Genomic DNA, 20,445 nt, shown 5'->3' with positions numbered 1-20,445 from the left:
CTGTATCGATTAACCACCACCATTTTCTAAGTATTTACTTAAAGTGCTTTGATACGATGGCACTGGAGCTGTACAGAGAGCTGTACAACCTGACCTCTAGAAGCTTCAAGTCTAGAAGTGGAAGCGAACGCCATGTAACCATTACCTCTATTGGCTCTAATTTCCTTCTTCTGGGCGTCTCCAACAAGCTGACTGAGCTGGAAGGCTCTCTCGGAGGAGCCTGCCTCCCTGTACAGTGACTTCAAGTGGCTTCCCTACTCACCCCCCACTCCGATTTCAGTCTTTAGACTGTAGGGACATCAGAGGTGACTCTTTACCTGGGAAAAGGGGTAGTATCTCCTTTTCCTGCCTATATCATAGAGAGCTAGGACGTAGCAGTTGCTTAGAAACTCAATAGAAAGTAGAAACACCAGCTTATTTAAGGACTTCCTTTTTTATTTAATTCAAGTATAATTGATATAAAATATTACACAACTTACAGGTATACAATATAGTGATTCAGAATTTTTCAAGGTTATACTCTATTTAGAGTTATTATAAAATATTGGCTGTATTCCCCGTGTTGTACAATATATCCTTGTAGCTCATTTTTTACCTAATAATTTGTACCTCTTAATCCCCTACTTCTGTCTTGCCCTTCCTCCCTTCCCTCTCCCCATTGGTAACCACTAGTTTGTTCTCTATATCTGTGAGTCTGCTTCTTTTTTGTTCTCTATATCTGTGAGTCTGCTTCTTTTTTGTTTCATTCACTACTTTATTGTATGTTTTATATTCAAAGTATAAGTGATATCATACAGTATTTGTCTTTCTCTGACTTATTTCACTTAGCATAATGCCGTCCAAGTTTAAGGACTTATTTTCAAAAGTGAAGTAGTTATTATGTATTTTATGTATATATCGAGTGCCAAAAAAATGGGAATTGATGTTCACAAATTAAAAAACAATAGCCCCCAACAGACGAACAATAATCTGCAAAACAATATTTATTTTTATTTTCCTCTTTAGTAAGTTTTCTACTTCTTGTTAATGTGAGATTAGAATTATTCATTAGGATTATTATAATTAGCAATGTTAAATCCTAAGAGCAAGACACAAATTTATGTCAAAGAATTTTAGAATTAGAAGAGAATTTAATTCACAAAGGAAAGATGTTATTGGATTTCATTTCACTTTTGAATGTTAGCTTTTAAAAAGTGTTTCTTTTAAAATCATAATTCATATACACACAATTTTTCTAATACTACAGATAGAAGCATATAAAGCAATCTGTTCATTTTCTTCAAGGTTGAATATTTCCCCCCATCATTGAGACGTATGGCTGTACAATGCTGAGTGATATTTTCTGAGTTTATCTGCATAGCATTCACTGTAAGTAAATACCAACTTTTTACTCTACAGGTTTATTCTACCTTTAGATTTGCTGAAAGGCAGTCATCATTGATTTACTGTAATGTTAGAAAATGCTAGAAAATTTTATTCCTCTAATATGAACTACAAAATTAGGAAACTAGTTCTCTTAGGAAGGCATCATAAAACATAATATTTATGAAAAGTTGCACACACTATAGTTAAAAGGAGCTAAGTATAAATGGTTAGTCTTTATTTCTGCCACAGATAGATCTTGCTTTTAAACAAATCTTATGAGAATATGATGTATGAAAATTCTGATATACTCGAAGGATAAGCTAGAGGTGGTTATGTGCTTTATAGAATTATTCATAATAGTTCATCCATAAAAAGTAATTTCCCCTGGTGCTTTTAATGTATAATTGATTTATACACAACTTTTCAGGAACATACCTACCACGCACACTTATATCTTCATCTTAAGATATTTCTCTTTGGGTTTAAAAACAGGATGTAAAAATGTGTTCCCCAACAACCTTGAGTTCAGAACATAAACCTGCCAGAGTGGACCATGTTAATAACACATTGCTGAATTTTCCATGAATTCTATTAAAGGCAGGCATTGAGATTTATGCATGTGGCGCTGGTTAAAGAGGTCCAAGCAGGGCTTCACCCCGTGAAGGACTCTGGGCTGTCTTGATTCTCCTCTGCTGAGCCTACTCTCGGATATACTTTACGAGACTCACTCAAATTCAGTTCAGATTGAGCTCTGTCCATTTCTCTGGCTTCTGCAGTCTTATTCCAGGGGATAACACTGGATATTGGTAAATCTTGCACCCTCTAGCCCCGCCATATGGAGAAGGCTCCAGGGTGCTCTTAACCCCCATTCTTTACACACATCCATCCAGTAGAGAGGAGCTGCAGTGAGTGGACCGAAGGGCCACCTCTGTGGCTTCCCTCCTACTGCATGGATGCCAGATATGAACAGATGAAACTGCCTTAAGATCTCAAAAACCATTAACTCCTCAGAAGGAGGGATCATCTTGATATGTCTAAACATTTTCGTAAAGACTGCCTCATTCTTATCTCTCATAATCTGATGATTACTTAGTGGGTCATAACCATTTAATTCTGAATTGTCGTATTTTGTATGGATGGTTTGCTTTTAAATGATAAGACTTGATTAGCATTTGTAAGTAACGTCAGTACAGGGCAGCATTAATGAATTTAAAGTCAACTCTTAAAAATAAGCCAAATGCGTGAATAAGTTTTCATCTGAGGCTCCCTAGCAAAGGAATCGGTTTGGGGTCAGCCAAATGAGACCTCAGAGCAATGGAACACTCAAATTGTCTCATGTTCAGGATGATAGGCTCACCAGCCTTCTCCAGTCAGACTTTCCTGGAAAGAGTGACTCTGTATTAGTTAATAAGTTCAAAACAGTATATTAATCAACCAGATTAATTTAAACTAATTTAATCCCTCATCTATTCGTTTACCACTATAGGATCAATGTTTATTCAGCTATTGACTCTGGGGATAGCTCTGCTGTTAAGAACTGCAGACTCTTTATAAACTCTGTAAAGTCTAATTTATGAAAGAGAACCAAATTGATCATTCATTCATTCATTCTCCATCCTGTATGGAAAATAAGGCCTATTTTCATCTTCAAGGCCATTTTAAAGGCTGGGGAGAACAAGAGAAAAGAAAAAGAAGCCGCAGGAAGATGATCAGGAAGGCACCTAAAATCATGGATGTTTATACCTAAAAGAGGCCGTGGAGACTCATGTAGCACCTGCACCTTCCTGCCCCCATCCCTTTACAAATGAAGATGCGTGGGCTGAGAAAGATTTAACCATGATCTTGTCCAGCTCTCAAATTACACTGACCTGCAAATTTCAATGAATCCACTCTATCGATTTTTGGAGGTGCTCTCAGAACACGAGGAGGCTTAATCAATATGGGGAATTATTAATAAATACCACCAATCATCATCAGCTCTACCTTTGTTTGATGGTAGAGACACCCTCAAGCACTTTAGCTTGTTTGTTAGATAAACAAAGCGAACCAGAAACTACAGCTAAGCATCTTCCGTATTTGGGGTCATCCCACAACAGGAGGAGCTATGCCAAAGATCTTCAAGGAAAGGAAAAACAGTGAGGATTCGTTTGCTCACTGTCAGGGTCAGAACTAAGCCTTGGCCAGCCTCTTCTCTAGGGTAAGGCGTGAGCATCTAGGCTTCTTCTGTGTATCTCTTGTTGCTTAATTGTGTCTCCATTAAGGGTGTATATCCTTTTCGAAGTCTTCTATATTGAAGAAAAATCAGCAGTGCAAAAAGACCAACCAAGACCACCAGCATCCCCATAACCACTGAGAGGGTTGTGGTCCAATCTGAAGTTTCTTCAACTGAAATTAAAGCAGAAGAGAAGGGTCTATGATTGGGATTTTCATCGGCTGAATACTCTTAGAAAAGGGAAGAATAAACCTATTATTAGCCTTTCACATGCACTTTTGTTGATAAAGCAAAACTACACTGGCCGGAATAAAATTTATCTTCTCCTTCCTTACCAACTATTTATCATATCCACAGTTGTTTTTCTGGAGGAAGTGGGAAATGGCATTCCATTATTTGAATGTAGATTATTGCATTTAAAAAATTTCTTACGATAAATACTTACACAGAATAAACCCTCCAAGGAAGTATATAACTACTTTTGTGAGTTAGAAACTCATTTGTAAAAATGCATGCTAAAATGGTATCTGGGGAACTGCAAAATATACAACATTCAGGTCTAGAAATTCTATTGTCTCTACCTTTTTCATGGGGTGATAAGTGAGTAAGACAAATGAGATTGGCTATTATAACAGGAGACATTCAATTGCAAGAACAGAAGGAATTTGGACCCATTTAAATAGTTGTGAATAAAATGTGAATCATCACATGATAAATCCAATCCTCTATTCAAATATATTTTATAAGCACTTTTCCACAAAATTAATGGATTTCATTATTTGTTGTTTCCTTAAAAATTATCATATCCTTGGCCAGCTGTTCTTAAATTCAGTTTCTCTGCACTGGGTTCTTGTTCTATACTCTACACTTCTCTAAATGTAAGATTGTCCTTCTACTTATTTCCTTCCAATCCCACAGAGGACCCTGACTCATCACAGTGGGGTTTCTCCAAGAGGATTTTAATTTGTCTCTTCCTGCAACAATCCGGCAGGATCTATTGCCCTCCTCATCTTCTTAAAGCACAGATTTTTATTCTGTCATTTCTTGGTTCAGGAGCCAAAAATGATTGCCTTTGTTATTGTCCAAACTCCTCTGCCTAGCTTTTTTTTAGTTCCTTTTTTTTTTTTAATTGTGGGAAAATACACATTACATATATTTTGCCACCTTAACCATTTTTAAATTAAGTTCCGTGACATTAAATACATTCACATTGTTGTGCAGTCATCACCACCATCCATCCACAGAACTTCTTTCTTTTGCAAAACTGAAATAGTAATTCCCCAATTCTCCATTCCCTCCCAGCCCCTGGCAACAACCATCCTACTTTCTGTCTCTATGAATTTGACTACTCTAGGCGCCTCATAGAAGTGGAATCCTAGTTTTGTCCTTTTGTGACTGGTTTATTTAACTTAGCATAAGGTCTTCAAGATTCACCCATGTTACAGCATGTGACGGGATTTTCTTCCTTTTTTAAGACTGAATAATATCCCATTGTATGTATCGCCCACATTTTTTTTATCCATTCATCTGTCAGTGGGCACTTGGGCGGCTTCCACCTTTGTCCGTTGTGAATAACGCTGCTTTGACCAGAGGTGTACAAATATCTCATTACTTGCCTTCAATTCTTTGAGGGTATATATATGCCCAGAAGCAGAATTGCTGGATCGTGTGGTAATTCTACATTTAATTTTTTGAGGGGCTGCCATATTGTTTTCCACAGAGTCTACGCTAACATTCCCACCAGCAGTGCACGAGGATTCCATTTTCTCCACATTCTCATCAACACTTGTTACTGTCTGCTTTCTGGGTAGTAACCCTCTTAATGGGTGTAGAGTGGCATCTCCTTGTGGTTTTTGCCCAGCTTTTAAAGCACTCAGTAACCAGGCCCTTCTCTCAAATCCAACTTTAATTCACAGTTATCTACCCAAGCCTTCCACTACAACCAGACCTTCTTCTCAGGGTCCTCTATATAGACTACATGTGTCTTTCACAGCCCTGTTCCCTGCCCTTCTTCAATCTAAAATGCTCCCTTCTTTCCCCCTCACTTACCTAAGACCTACCATCTCTTTAATCTAGTTCAAGACCCAGCTCCTCTCCCAAATCCCTCTCTCCCTTCTCCAACCTTTTGTTATAGTTATGTCTCCCCAGGCAGGATTGTAAACTTCTTTGTCAAACCAATAAATGAATGTAATTTGTATCTTCTAATGAGTTAGTGCATTCTGGGCATATTTAGACTCTTGGTCTGTACCTGTTAATTGGCTGATGTCAGAGGACATGGAAGCATGGTCAAAATGTACATTCCAAACTTTCTGATTATTATTATGTTCAATCCCAGAGAAATGAGAAAAGTTTCAAAGAGATATCCTTAGCTGACCAAAGAACGGAAACTTCAAATCAGTAAGGGGAACAAGCTGCAGTAGATGTAGAACTGGAAGGAAAATCAAAGGACAGGGTCCAGGGTCTGAAAGGCTTTGAAAGTTAGAGAGAGGCAGAGAGAGAGAGAGACGTGACCTCAGAAATCATCTTGATTACTTTGCAGGCTGAGATTTAGGGAAGACAAAATAGACACCAGTGGGGAAACGCCACCAGCAGATAGGCCGTATGTTTTTCAGCTTCTTGACAAATTTAGAGATTTTTTAAATTGTTTTACCTTCCTTCCTGAACCTGTCCTAAGATTCTTTAAATGGCACATGGCGCTATACTGGGGCCTGGGCAAATAAAAAAATATATGTCCCTACATAACACTTATCAAAATATCCTCCCATATTTTGAACCAGGTGGAAAAGCTAACAAAAAACCTACAACTTAAAAACATGGCTTCAAAAAATTCATTAAAAAAAAAAATGTACACATGAAGCCCCGTGCAGCCCAATCTATTGGCAGGCCACTGTCATCTTCACAAACCCCTTCAGCAGGTGTGGTACTGGCTAACTGGGGGGAAAAAAAAATTGGTCTACTTACAAACTGATGCAGGGGTATAAGACAAACAGACAACGACAGCCTGTCTTTAAAATTTTGATAGTGTATTCATCATAGATTTTTTTGCATTAATTTGGGTTTTTGAGAATATTACTCCTTCGCTCAGTTACTGAGTTTTTGGCCTGCCCTTGAACTTCGTGCCTGAGGCAGGTGCTGCATCTGCCCACCGTAAGCCCAGCCTTACCTTCAGGTCTTGCTAGTTCCCATCCATAGGTGGCTAGTGCGTTTTGATTTTATGGCTTAGGCATTTCAAACCACGGCCAGTTTTCAATTAATTCAAGTAGAATTATCAAATCGGGTGTAGATACTTTCCCTGTGAAATAAGTTCTCTTAACAACTTTTAATTTTCTAAAACAAGAGTCATCCAACCAGTCCCTTTTCTGATGTTTAATTGGTAGTTTAAAGGCTCATTTTGGTAAATATAGATACTCTCTAAAATTGCCAATACACTTAACTAGACCTGAGTACTTCAATGTAAGGTCGGGGCTTACACTAAAAAGAAAGGAAAAAGGAAAGAAAGCTTCTTTAGAAGATGAACGAATCACGCATTTAGAAGTTGCATTAGTTACCTGGCAGATCAATGGCATAGCTATAGCCAAGCTGGTCTGCAGTTAAAAAGAGTTCCTCATTAGTCACCGGAGGGAAGAAAGGAACCATGTTATACATCCGATTGTGACCAATGGGTGCCAGTTCCTGAGGCCAGGCATCTGCAGGGGGATTGAATCTTTTCATCCACTCGTCAAAAACGGCATCAGTAAAGGAATGAAGGACCTGTAAGACAGTTGAACACGGTGTTAACATTGATAGGTCTGTTCCAATCAGACCAATCTGATTGCAACTTTCTCTAAAATGAAATGGGGTTGGTTCTTCTTGACATCAGGAACTTCTTGGTGACATACCCACTGGCATTTTTAGTGAAGTTTCCAAGGCTGTATGGAATATCTCTCCAAACAGGATTATAAACCCCTTTGTTAAGACAAATGAAAGTTCACGTTGCAGATTTAACATTGGTTTAGGAATACGTGAGGCCTTCAACAAATGCATGTTAATTATTAGGTTCAGAAAAAAAGGCAAGTGTGATGAGATATATAGTGTAGTCAATATTCAGATGCTTTGGTTTTAACAAGAGAGAAAGGAAACGTGTTTACCAGTATTATAATACAAATGGATAGTTTTTTTAAAAAAGACAGAAAGAAAAGAAAAGAAAAAAGAACGAAAGAAAACATCCAAAATGGGTGTTCAAATTTTTCTCACCAGGAACACCCTTCTATGTGCTCATTTTATAACCCTATCGTCTGAATTCTCAGTGTTACTCCAGCAAAAGTCTAAAAACATTGTAATGTGCATACTGCTCAGTTTTATTTTCTCAAGGAAGCTAAGTCCTTTTCAAATACAGCAATTATTACATGTTTTAAAATATTAACAGCAAAATTTCTCATCTATAGTCCTGATTTTGCAGCAGGATGTAAATGTGAGAGGTCAACCCAGGTGGTTAGAGGTTCTCTTTCACTCCTAGACTGTCGTTCAGGGAGCCCAGGGGCCCTGTCTGCTTTTCCTTCCCTGCTGTGTCCCCAGGGCCTGTCAACCCAGGGTTTGTTGCAAGGGGGAAGGGGGACACTTATTTCAATAAATACTTGTTAAATGAATTCCTTTACCAATTTACCAATTATAGAGCTGGTCAAATTATACTATAACTTGTTATTTGTTTATCAATTTCCCCTAACAAGACCCCTAACTCCTAAAAGCCAGAGATAAGGCCTTTTCATCTTTGAAGTTTCAGGCTTAGCATACAACTTGGACAGAATTGATGCTTAATAAGTTTCTGTTAGCTGATGACAGTGCCATGCAAATTAGTTTTATATTTTGTACAATTCAGCCAAACAGGCCTCTTTCTAGCAAGTGCTATTTCCCTCTGTCTGCAATCCTGTTCCTTCTGTTTTCTGGCATCAGAGTCTTTCAAGACAAACTCAGTGGTCCCTGTACTGAGACATCTTCCCTGACTGCCCTCAGTCTGAATTCTTAGTCCCTTGCACTTCTTAACCCTTTTAATTGCATTGCCCTTCTGGCTTGTATTACTGTTGTTTATTTAGTAGATAATAGTTTCAAATCTTACCCAAGGTTCCTTGTAGTTAGTTCACCCATTCAGGCAACAGTGAGAGCTTTCTACATTCAGGATAGTAAAAAGAATCAAGTGATTTACTTGAGGGGATTTTTTTCCTGAATGGATTTTTAAAGTTCATGGCAGAGACAATCATGTTAAAAATCAAAACATCAAATCGTAAGACGTGGGCTTTCACAGAGAGAAAGGATTTTCTGAGTTCTGAAATCTTGGCTTTGCGTAACAAACTTTAAACCCCGGAGGAATAAAGGCATAGAGTTTAACGCATGAGCAACAACTTTAGAAGAACACATGATAATGCTAGTGACCAATGTTTCCCACAAGCAGAGTTCAGGAACAGTTCATCTTTGAGAAGGGGCCTCAGCCCTGGAAAAGGAGCTAAGTGTTAGTTGTTGGTGTGGGTTCCTGAAAATAATATCACATGCCCTAAATCCTGGAAACTCCACATAGGGTTAAGAGGTTCCCAGAGGGCAACTGTGCTTCCTTCTCCAGGTGTAGCCTCTGGAGCCTGCCAGCCTCAAACAGGAGTTTTCCCTCAAGCATGGAGCCCAAGCAATAGATGTACAGTGTCTAAGGGTAGCAAGCACTGTGGGTTGCTTACCCAATAGCCTTTCTCTGCTTCTTCCACAGTAACTTCCTTTGTGTTTGGGGTGAAACAATGTGTCAAGTTATCCATGAGATTTAACTGCAAGTCACTGGATAGGACTTCTAGGACATCTCCTTAAAGGTGGTTGTCTCCCTTAAAAGTGTCCCCTTTTCCTTTTCCATCTCTCCTTGCTGCTTCCTGGTACATGGATGTGATGGCTGAAGCTGCAGCAGCCATCTTAGCAGCTAACAAGCAAAGTTAAGAAAAGAAGCCACTCACCAAGGATGGTAAAACAGAAAGACAGAAGGTGTTCATGATGACTATGGAGCTACTATACCAGCCCTGGACTGCCTGCCACTGGAGGTCTTATACACAAAGAGAAAAATAAACCTCTTTTTTGTTTAGGCTTCTGTAATTTTGGTTTTCTGTTTTAAGCAGCTGAACCAAATGCTAAGTGATACACAGAAAAAGGGGTGTACCAGAATGTATTTTCCAAGGAAGGCCATACAGCATCTCTTGAACTTTTAGATACTGTCTGAGTTCAAGTGAGAGATCAAATTGTGATTTACGAAAAGAAAAAAGAGACTCTCAGGGCATAGAAAGATGCAGATTCAATGCTGTAAGAGGTAAATAACCAGGTGAAAGCACTAGAATTCACCCAGCACAAAGTGTAAATAATTAAGGAGGGGACAACACTCTAAAGCAATTCATAATTTGGAGAGATAAAAGAACAGGGGAAGAGTAAGAAGGATAGATTATAGATCTCAGAAGGGTTGTTAAACCTTATACAATAAAAGCTCTAGTAGGAACTACACACAGAGTACCCAATTTATAGAATGTAGTAAAAAAAATTAAAAAAAGGCCAGTGTGTGCCAAGAAGATGCAAACAAGGCAACAGACAAAATGCTGTGAGCAACAATGTATCCAGAGGCTAGAAAGAGAAGTAGTGCAACCTGGAGACTGGGTATTTTTGATAAAGGTGTGAACATTATTCCTAAACGAAATACCCTGAATTGCTCTTGAGAAACTAATGGTATGTTTGTTGGACACAGGTTGAAAATAAGCAAAGTTAATATCTCTGTAAAGGCCAAATTGTAATTTGACAATAATAAATAAAAACAAAACAAAGTAAAAGTAAACTGTTGTTGACTTATATCTGCTATAGAGATTCATAGTTATATTTTGGCATTAATAATTGAGTGCTTCAGAAATGAGGTCACAAATTTTGGTATAAAACTTATTCTATCTTGTTCCAACAAAGTGTGGATAAGCACAGGAAGAAAAAAAAAACCCACTAAATTTCAACTTGCGAGGCAGTACTGAAGAAAATGTGATTACATGGGTTTTCAAGGCAAAAAATTTTAAATGTAACCCTTGCAGAAGAAAGCAACTGATCAACAAATGTTGTGCTTACAGGCATAAAGAAACTTAATAAAGTACAGGGAAAGCATGCATATCTTTCTCAAGATCATTGGAGGATAAAGTTACTACCAAACTTAACCTTCATTTAAACGGCTGCAAATTCAGATTCCGGCCACATGGAATCTCGTGGTGACAAGAGAAGGGTATCTGTGCCTGGAGGAAGATCACTATCGAAACCTGAGGCTGACTGAAAAGACATCTGTACCTCACCAAAGACCAGCTCACTGCGGTTTTCACCACCTGAGTTCATGTATTACTATCCAGAAGATGTCCTTCATAATCAGAGTGGATCTTATTGTGGTAACATGATGATGCTCTGGTCCTCTAAGAATTCATATCTGAGCATTTAAAAGTCACATGATAGACACACAGTTCCATATGAGGAGCTCTAATTTAAAACTTAAGTTAGAAGTCACAAGTAGGGGCTTCCCTGGTGGTGCAGTGGTTGAGAATCTGCCTGCTAATGCAGGGGACACGGGTTCGAGCCCTGGTCTGGGAGGATCCCACGTGCCGCGGAGTAACTGGGCCCCGTGAGCCACAATTACTGAGCCTGCGCGTCTGGAGCCTGTGCTCCGCAACAAGAGAGGCCACGATAGTGAGAGGCCCGCGCACCGCGATGAAGAGTGGCCCCCGCTTGCCACAACTAGAGAAAGCCCTCGCACAGAAACGAAGACCCAACACAGCCATAAATAAATAAATAAATAAATAAATAAATAAATATTAAAAAAAAAAAAAACAGAGTAAATAAGAGTATATCACAATAGTATGTGATACACACTTCAGTCAAGAGTATTTCTGGTACCTAATTAAATATTATTAGAGCTTTTCAATTATTAAAAATAAAATAGAATAAAATAAAACCACCCAGACTGAGCCTATAGAAACCCTGCCACCCTGGGAGCTCCTGCCCAGGCAGGTGACCAGCCACCCTTTCTGGCACCTGAGCTCTTGTGAAATTCACTAAGATGTTACACTCCTCAGGAATCAGTGGCTGTCTATCATCTCATTTATTTAAAAATACATATATTAAATAAGTAAATGTGGGGCTTCCCTGGTGGCGCAGTGGTTGAGAATCTGCCTGCCAATGCAGGGGACACGGGTTCGTGCCCTGGTCTGGGAAGATCCCACATGCCGGGGAGCAACTAGGCCCGTGGGCCACAATTACTGAGCCTGCGCGTCTGTAGCCTGTGCTCCACAACAAGGCCGCGATGAGAGGCCCGCGCACCGCGATGAAGAGTGGTCCCCGCTTGCCGCAACTAGAGAAAGCCCTCGCACAGAAACGAAGACCCAACACAGCCATAAAATAAATAAATAAATAATAAATTTAAAAAAAAAAAGTAAATGTGGCATTTTAAAGTCATGAATCCTTACTCATGACAAAACCAATGCCCTATCTTTTCAAAAGTCAAGGGAAATTATTCAGACCTGCCTCACCAATTAGTGTTAATTCCTATCAACATGATCTAACAGGACAATGTGTCCTCAGCTATAATGACAGCAACTGTGAAGTGATCAAATTAGAATTGTCTAAACTGACAAAAGGCAAAATTGTAGCTGGAAGACTCCACGTGGGGAAATGTTTGAGGAGAAAACTTTTCTTATAATCTCTGCTCAGCCACTTACTAGTGCATCTGATGTTGTACTCACCTCTTAGCCTCTCTGAACTTTATTTTCCCCGTATTTAAAACGAGGAGAGTTGTTTACCAGACACAGTTTGTGAACTTAAAGGATTATGTTTGCATGGCATCTAGTGTAGGGACACATTAATAGATGCTCAATAATTTATTGCACATCAACTAAGTACTAACCACTAAAGAACCTAACCACTGTTCCAGAGATTGGATATTGTATCAATGATCACATTAGCTTCCCTTAAGCTAGTGAAATCTAGAAAATACATCTTTATATGAACAGAGTATTAGGTTTCCAAGAAAAATAAAATATCAAAAGAGGATGTTGTATTTGTTACTAACTTACATAGAGAATAAATCATTTAACTAATTCTCTTAAGAACCTTTAGTTTTTTTGCTCTTCCCAGAAGTCATTATCCTACATGAACAGACAGATCACAGAGAAGGAAATGCAAATGGTTCTTTAAATATGTGAAAAGATGTTGAACTTCACTTAGAAGAAAAGAAATGAAAATTAAATTCACTGAACTATTTTCACTCATCAGATTGGCAAAGATGAAAAAGTGTAATAACATACCATATTAATGAGAAAGAGTGGGGGAATTGTCCCTCTGTTACATAGCTGGTCGGAGAAAAAAATCATTCAACCTCCCAGAGGGCAATTTGGCAACATCTATCAAAATTTCAAATGCATTTATTTAACTTCTGAGCCCGTGATTCTATCCTCTTGACTCATCCTACATGTTCATTTATTGCTGTATTGTTTGTAAAGCAAAAGATTAGAAACCACCTAAACATCCATCAGTAGGAGACCAATTTCAGGAAAAATTCATGCTATAGAATACCATGCGGCCTTTAAAAAAAAAAGTGTTTAGAATAGGTAAAACAAACAAACAAACGAAAGAGTAAAACAAAGTCACAAAAGTGTCTATAGTATGCTGCCATCTGTATAAAAAAGAGAAATATTATACATAAATATGTGTGCTTGTATATCTATAAAATATATCTGGAAGAATAGGGAAAAATGGGAATGGATAGCTGAGAGATGGTATTGACACAGGGACTTCATTTTGTGCCTTTTACATTTGAACCTCTTATAATGTTATAAATTTTCTTAATTAAAAAATTTAGGAAACTATGTAACAACCTAAAAATGTATGCATTATATTGGCAACTGTATAAACATATAAGAATATGAAACAAAATAAGCAGAAATATTGAAATGAAATTATGGACATCTAAAAACTTTTTTGCCAATATTTCTGCAATTATAAATCATTAAACCATTAATACATTTAAAATTGACATAAAACAATGTTATTTTAATTAATCAAGATATTACTCTATGACTTTTTAAGAAAGATAAATATAATAGACCCATTTTTAAGTGCTTTGCTCTTGATGGGAGAAAAGCAATGTCCTATATACTTCTTTTGGAAAATTTCAACTGAACTCATACTAACTCAGAAGTATTTTATATTTGCTACTATGACCTATTAATTTTAGTAATTTTATTGCAGCCTAGAAAAGTAGAGTCAGATAAGGTCTTACAGGCTTAACTTAGTGTAATCCATTAGATCTTTGTTTTTAGAAACTCATTTTCTCTTTTCTAGCTTTATATTCTTAAATTCCTTTCTTATCCAAATGATTGTCATTGTTAAGAAATACAAATAAACAACAAGGTTTTACTGTATACCACAGGGAACTATATTCAACATCTTGTAATAATCTAATAACCTATAATAACTATAATGGAAAAGAATCTGAAAAAGAATATATATACATATACATACAATATTGTGTTAGTTTCAGGTGTGAAGTAAAGTGATTCAGTTACATATATAATATACACAATATTATATGTAAAAAAATTGACTATAGCTTAATAAAAAAAGAAAGAAAGAAATACAAATGGCAATAAGGCTGCTTGTATGTCTTAATTCCATTTAGAATTTCAGCATATAAGGTGAAGAATAGACACATGAGCTATTCAGTGAGTACTAACCATTCAACCTATGAATCCCCTAGCTACTGTGGAATTGAAAGAATTACAACTTGCCAAATGTAACTTTCTAGGAGGATTATATCCAAATACACTTTAAGAATATTATCTTTAGGAATTGGGAAGAAAGTTACTAGTCTCTAACATAGTTTCTTTTGTGGCAGTTAACTATTTAACTTTATAGTCTATTGGTTTCCCTCTTTTTTTTCTTTTCTAGGTTATATCTACATTTAATATTGAAAACAGAACTACTTAGCATTCCTGTGACCTAATCTTATTTTCCATGATAAATGTGTGCATTTCCTTCAATTACCTTAAAAATAGAATTTCAGAGATTGGTTCAGAGTTTTTCCTGCATTTTAGCATTATACCTTCTTATACTCATTATTGCAATCACATACAACTTTGTACTTCTCTTGCTTGAAGAGATTTCAGAAAAATAAATTTAATAAATGTTATATGCAATGTTTTTGCATAAACTGACTCATGAATTTGAAATTCCAGAAGCTATAACTCTGTTAACTTAAGTGCTTTAACCTGGCTTTCAATACCGTTGAAGCTGAATTGGCTTCAGCATGAAACTCTTTGTAAACAGCCTAAAGTAACTGTGAGTTCTGGAACTGGTGCCAAAACATTACTCCTTCTGTGCCTTCACAGAAGGGCTGTGGCTTTTTGTCTATTTATATACACATAACTTATACCAAAGAAAACAAAATTTTAAATATTAAAGGTATTAAAAGTATGAAGACAAGGACAATTAAACAACTAGTGTCTTTGAACTACATGTAAGTCACGGAATTCCTCGTCCGTAAAGTCATAATGTGGGCTTCTAACTAGAGCAGGAAGAGAAAGATGACTAAAGAGACATCTGTACTGCAGAGAAGACCCTGATCCCTTCAAGCTGGGGTTGGCAAACTAGAGCCTGCTGGGTAAATAGGGCTCGCAGCCTGTTCTTGTAAATAAAGTTTTATTAGAACACCACACTTGTAGGCAGAGAGGGGAGGGGGGGTCCCTGGTGGAAAAGAACCAGATATAGCTTTTTGACATAAGAGAGGCCATTTTAAGCCTAAGCCATTTTGTGATCTAAGCCTGTCCTCAATGCTTGCCCTTGAACAGGCCTCAGTAATAACAATTTTAAGGAAACAAAAGAACCAACTGACTGTTATCAGGCAAGAGAAGTAACTATAGCAAAGACAACAAATTAGTTGTAAAAGCTCTCAGTTCCGTTTCAATGGTAAAGATTAGCCTGAAGCACTTTCTTGAGCTGTTCTGAAGAATCTAAACCCCCCTCTAGCGCTCAACCACCCTATCAGAGGAAGCTAGGATGATGATGTTAACCTTTTCTGACTTGTGACTTCAATCAACTAAAGCTTGGACTCTGTGGACCTTTGCCCCAGTTCTATGCTGAATCTCCTCTGCACAAGCCCCTTCATGAATATTCGTGTACCCTTAGCTTAAAACTTCCCCAATTTTGCTGTTCTCAGAGACACTGCTTTGGGAAATATCCCCAGTGTTCTCCTTACTTGCTGCAAGCAATAAATCCTTCCTTCTCCGGATCAATCTTTGGCTTGGTTGTGTCTTTTGGCTCAATGTCTGCCAAGAGACTGAACCCAGTCTTTGAGTAATACACGCATTTGTTCATGTATTGTCTATGGCTGCTTTCATGTTACAGTGGCAGGGCTGCATAGCTGCAACAGAGATCATCTGGCCTGCAAAGCCTAAAACACGTGCTATCTGGCCATTGACAGAAAAATGTTGTCAAGCCCTGCACACTTAGTGGGTTTCCTCAAAATAAGGACATAAGATTTGGCAATCCTTGAGATTTAGGATTGAAAATCAAATTACTAGCAACTACAGAAATGTAAATCTAAACTACAATGAGGTATCACCTCACACCAGTCAGAATGGCCATCATCAAAAAATCTACAAACAATAAATGCTGGAGAGGGTGTGGAGAAAAGGGAACCCTCTTGCACTGTTGGTGGGAATGTAAATTGACACAGCCACTATGGAGAACAGTATGGAGGTTCCTTAAAAAACTAAAAATAGAACTACCATACGACCCTGCAATCCCACTACTTGGCATATACCCTGAGAAAACCGTAATTCAAAAAGAGTCATGTACCACAATGTTCATTGCAGCTCTATTTACAATAGCCAGGACATGGAAGCAACCTAAGTGTCCATCGACCGATGAATGGATAAAGAAGATGTGGCACATATATACAATGGAATATTACTCAGCCATAAAAAGAAACGAAATTGAGTTATTTGTAGTGAGGTGGATGGACCTAGAGTCTGTCCTACAGAGTGAAGTAAGTCAGAAAGAGAAAAACAAATACTGTATGCTAACACATATATATGGAATCTAAAAAAAATAAAGTGGTCCTGAAGAACCTAGGGGCAGTACAGGAATAAAGACGCAGACGTAGAGAATGGACTTGAGGACATGGGGAGGGGGAAGGGTAAGCTGGGACGAAGTGAAAGAGTGGCATGGACATATATACACTACCAAATGTAAAATAGATAGCTAGTGGGAAGCAGCCTCATAACACAGGGAGATCAGCTCAGTGCTTTGTGACCACCTAGAGGGGTGGGATAGGGAGGGTGGAAGGGAGATGCAAGAGGGAGGAGATATAGGGATATATGTATATGCATAGCTGATTCACTTTGTTATAAAGCAGAAACTAACACACCATTGTAAAGCAATTATACCCCAATAAAGATGTTTAAAAAAGAAAAATTACTACCATCACCATTATTACCTTTGGTAGGAGTGAAAGGTCTGGGTTTAATCCTCAATTCATCAGAGGATTCTGCTGTTCTACTCATAATATTTTGGAGTACTGGGTAGGAGTGACATTTTTTCTTATGAATATGAGTTGTATGTACAAATTATATAGTTTAAAATGTGTGTTTTAATAAAAACTTATTTAGAGACATATGGTGTCAATAGATGTGTAGATAGATAGCAGAGGAGGTAGACATCAAAATGCTTGGCATAATCTGATGGCTGAAATGATAGCCTGAAAAGTGATGTGAGATATCAAGTTAGAGCCAGGGAACAAGGATCATCCTACAGAAGAACAAAGATGGCAATGGAGGACTCACAGACAAGCCCCAACCTTGTTAGAAGTTGGGACCAATAGTCCACATTTCTGATATTCTGATGGCAAAAGCAGCTCATTTTTAGCCAGAATCCTTTGTGAAGTGAGGGAAGCCAGGACCAAACACCAAACAGAGCTTTGGACCTCAGGTACCTGGGCATCATGCAAGGGTCACAGTACCTGCACAGTACTTCCAGCCCATCACTTACCTTCAACACCACTCATCCCACCAATGAAAACTCACTCATCATTATGCTAGTGTACGATACGTTATGCTAAATTATGGTATAATTTATAATATTATTATGCTAACTTATGAATCCACCTCTGGACTGTAAACTCCCATCTAGGGTCATTCCAAAGCTAACCATCTCTAAAGTACAGGGTTCTGATGAGGGAACTTCAAATGCTATCTAACCACCCCTATGCTGTAGATTTAAATTGACTTCCATATGCATACATCCCATTCACACAGAGAATAAAACACACGCCAAACCTTAATCTTGTTGTAAAGCACATAAATCCAACACATTATCTAGAAGATGTTTCATCTCTTCTGAGTCTCTGAACGTACCACAAAAACAGGATCATTGGCAGCAGAATGTGGCAAAGCATTTGTCCCGTTCAGGAAGGAATGAACCAAATTATGAAGGTTCATCACTTGAGAGTCCAGGGTCCCGTCTGCTTTATCAAATCCCTCCAGGGCATTCCTGAGAGAAATCGGTATGTCAACGACAAGAGTCATCAATTGATAAAGGTCCCTTTGTATTGTTTCCAGCCTAGATAATAGTCTTCTATTTTGAGATTGTGTCGGGAAATGGGAAGCTCTGTTGTAGCTAAATAGCTAAGAATTAGCGACAACCTTTAATGAGCTCTTCTAAAGAGAAGGGACCTCCTAATCCATGCTACTTCCACACCTGCTCGGTTGGACTCTATATCTTTTGTCTACTGTATGACAATTATCTACCGTCATACCTGTCTCCCATGCCAGATATGAACTCCTAGAGGACAGAGACTGTGGTTTCTTCAAATTTGTATTTCCAGGTCTCAGTACCATGCCCAGCACATGGTCTGAGATCAATAAATATTTTTTTGAATTAACATATAATCTTATATTCCTATTTCTCCACTAAATAGATCTGCTGTTTCACTGTAATACATTCAGCATTCTAAACATATCCCCAAATTCCCCTTATCTTTCTCTTTTTTTCCCCTCCTGATTTTCAGGAAATTTTAATTGTCCATACCCTAACTCAGTGATCCTCAAATTTAAGCATACATCAGAATCAGTGGAAAATAAAAATACATATTTCATGCCCCACTTTCAGAGTTTCTGATTCAGTAGGTACAGGCTGGGTCCTAACAATCTGTGGTTCTTTCTACCTGATTCCCAGGTGATGCCAATTATGATGGTCTGGACACCACACTTTGAAAACCATTCACTTAACTAAAATCTATATGGAATGCAATCTGTGTCGACTGCCCTTGTATCACAATGAAAAACTAATGCATGCTCCTTTTCAAGGTAAAGGTCACCCTTCACCTCACCTTTGACACTATTCTGAGGGATGTGTCCAACCCCAGCACAGACTCTGGGCTCTGCTACACTTGGCACAACTTCTGCAGTAAGTTCAGCCTACCCTGCCCCTGGCCCCAAATAACACACCAGTTGTATAATTTACAAACGGTTGAGAGAGAGAATTCAGTTTGGGAGAAGACCATGAGTCTATCTGCCATTCTTTTTTGGAGCTTCAAAGATGTTTGTTTAAAATCTTATTTATAGCCATACATATTTCTCATAATGCTTACTGTCTTTTTAGAGGGAGAAAAGTATTAGTTGGCCTTTAAATTTCAAGTATTGTAATGTCATTGCTGTGCTGTAATCTGAGTTGCATTTAATCTGTAATACTCCTCTGAGATCTCAGACCCCAATATTAAGGTCTATGGTTGACATTTTTTTAAGGGAGAAAAGAAAAAGAAAAAACATGAGCAAATATTTCAAAAATACTCTATTCAGTGAGGTGCCTTAGTTCTGAAGACTGTACTTATATGTGTACAGAAATTAGAAATACAAAACGTGGTTTTGAATGGCTGAGTTAGAAGATATTCAAACTACGCTATTAGTGATAGTAGGTGGATGATGATTTTCTTGACACTGATGCCCTGTTACCCTCTTTTACCAAGTGCTTCCCTATTACTGAGCTTTGATGTCTCCCAACACCTGGATGTCCTTCCAGTTCATTACAACCACAGGCGTGAAAATCTAAAAGTATTGTAAAATGCCAGGGTCGCAGAGCTCAGAGCACCAACCTGAAGCTAAAGGTAGAGTTCTGGAAGAAAGGAGGATTGTCAAACTTCTTGAGAGACAGGCAATCTTGTATGTCTTTTAAAGTTGGCAATTTCTCACTGCTTCTTCCCACTTGATTTCTTCTCAACAAGCCTTCATAGGTTCCATTACACAAGGTGACCCGGCGGTTGTAGTCGTCCAAGCTAAGGTGCGTAAGGAGATTAGAAATAATACGGATAGTATCATAACTTTGAGCCCAGCAAACCAATCAAGGTTATAGTCGTGGTAAAATGTTACTACAGTTACCTTACAAGGGTCAAAAATATGTGGTAAAAGTACTGCTTCCAAAAGCAATTATGGATTAAGGATTTTCAAAAACATAGATGCAGGAAATATGAATCAACACATAAATAATGAAGAAAAATTACCATTCCATTGGAAAGACAGTAAGAGGGTTTACTAGGCAAGATGGTGACTCCTATTATGTGCATCTGAATCTTGAGTAACTGAGGAGAGACCAGGGTAGACTGTATTAATATTGAGCTAAGCCAGTTTTGGCAGAAGTAAAGCTAGGAAAGCATTTCAGGCAAACTGAAGGCAAATGAAGGTGGTCAGAGTGAAAACACATGAAACTATATGGAGGAGAGGTATTAGGAGAAACGCTGTATTAGAAAATGTTCTAAGGCAGTAGGGATGGTTAATTGGTAAACGTGGATGCTGAGAAGGTCCCGTGCC

General features: G+C 38.1%; 1 protein-coding gene across 3 annotated transcripts in view; it reads right to left on the bottom strand.

Annotated features, from left to right (window-relative positions):
* Positions 1-473: 473 nt before the first annotated feature.
* Positions 474-20,445, bottom strand: part of DCT (dopachrome tautomerase) — a 33,196-nt gene continuing 13,224 nt past the window's right edge. Inside the window, exons 5-11 of one of the 3 annotated variants that reach the window (XM_007196854.2) lie at positions 19,734-19,913; positions 17,998-18,133; positions 13,071-13,104; positions 12,217-12,237; positions 8,067-8,116; positions 7,126-7,327; positions 474-3,756 (exon numbers count right to left, since the gene is read on the bottom strand). In XM_007196854.2, the coding sequence (XP_007196916.1) occupies positions 3,578-3,756; positions 7,126-7,327; positions 8,067-8,116; positions 12,217-12,237; positions 13,071-13,104; positions 17,998-18,133; positions 19,734-19,913 (802 nt within the window). In that variant the 3' untranslated portion in view covers positions 474-3,577. The remainder of the gene's footprint in view (positions 3,757-7,125; positions 7,328-8,066; positions 8,117-12,216; positions 12,238-13,070; positions 13,105-17,997; positions 18,134-19,733; positions 19,914-20,445) is intronic. The other 2 variants (XM_007196856.2, XM_007196855.2) reach the window with 2 other exon arrangements.

The sequence above is a fragment of the Balaenoptera acutorostrata genome, chromosome 18 (assembly GCF_949987535.1).
Source record: "Balaenoptera acutorostrata chromosome 18, mBalAcu1.1, whole genome shotgun sequence".
Classification (NCBI taxonomy): domain Eukaryota; kingdom Metazoa; phylum Chordata; class Mammalia; order Artiodactyla; family Balaenopteridae; genus Balaenoptera; species Balaenoptera acutorostrata.
Note: the sequence above shows the minus strand (reverse complement) of the source record. Positions and strands in the feature narration are given on the sequence as shown.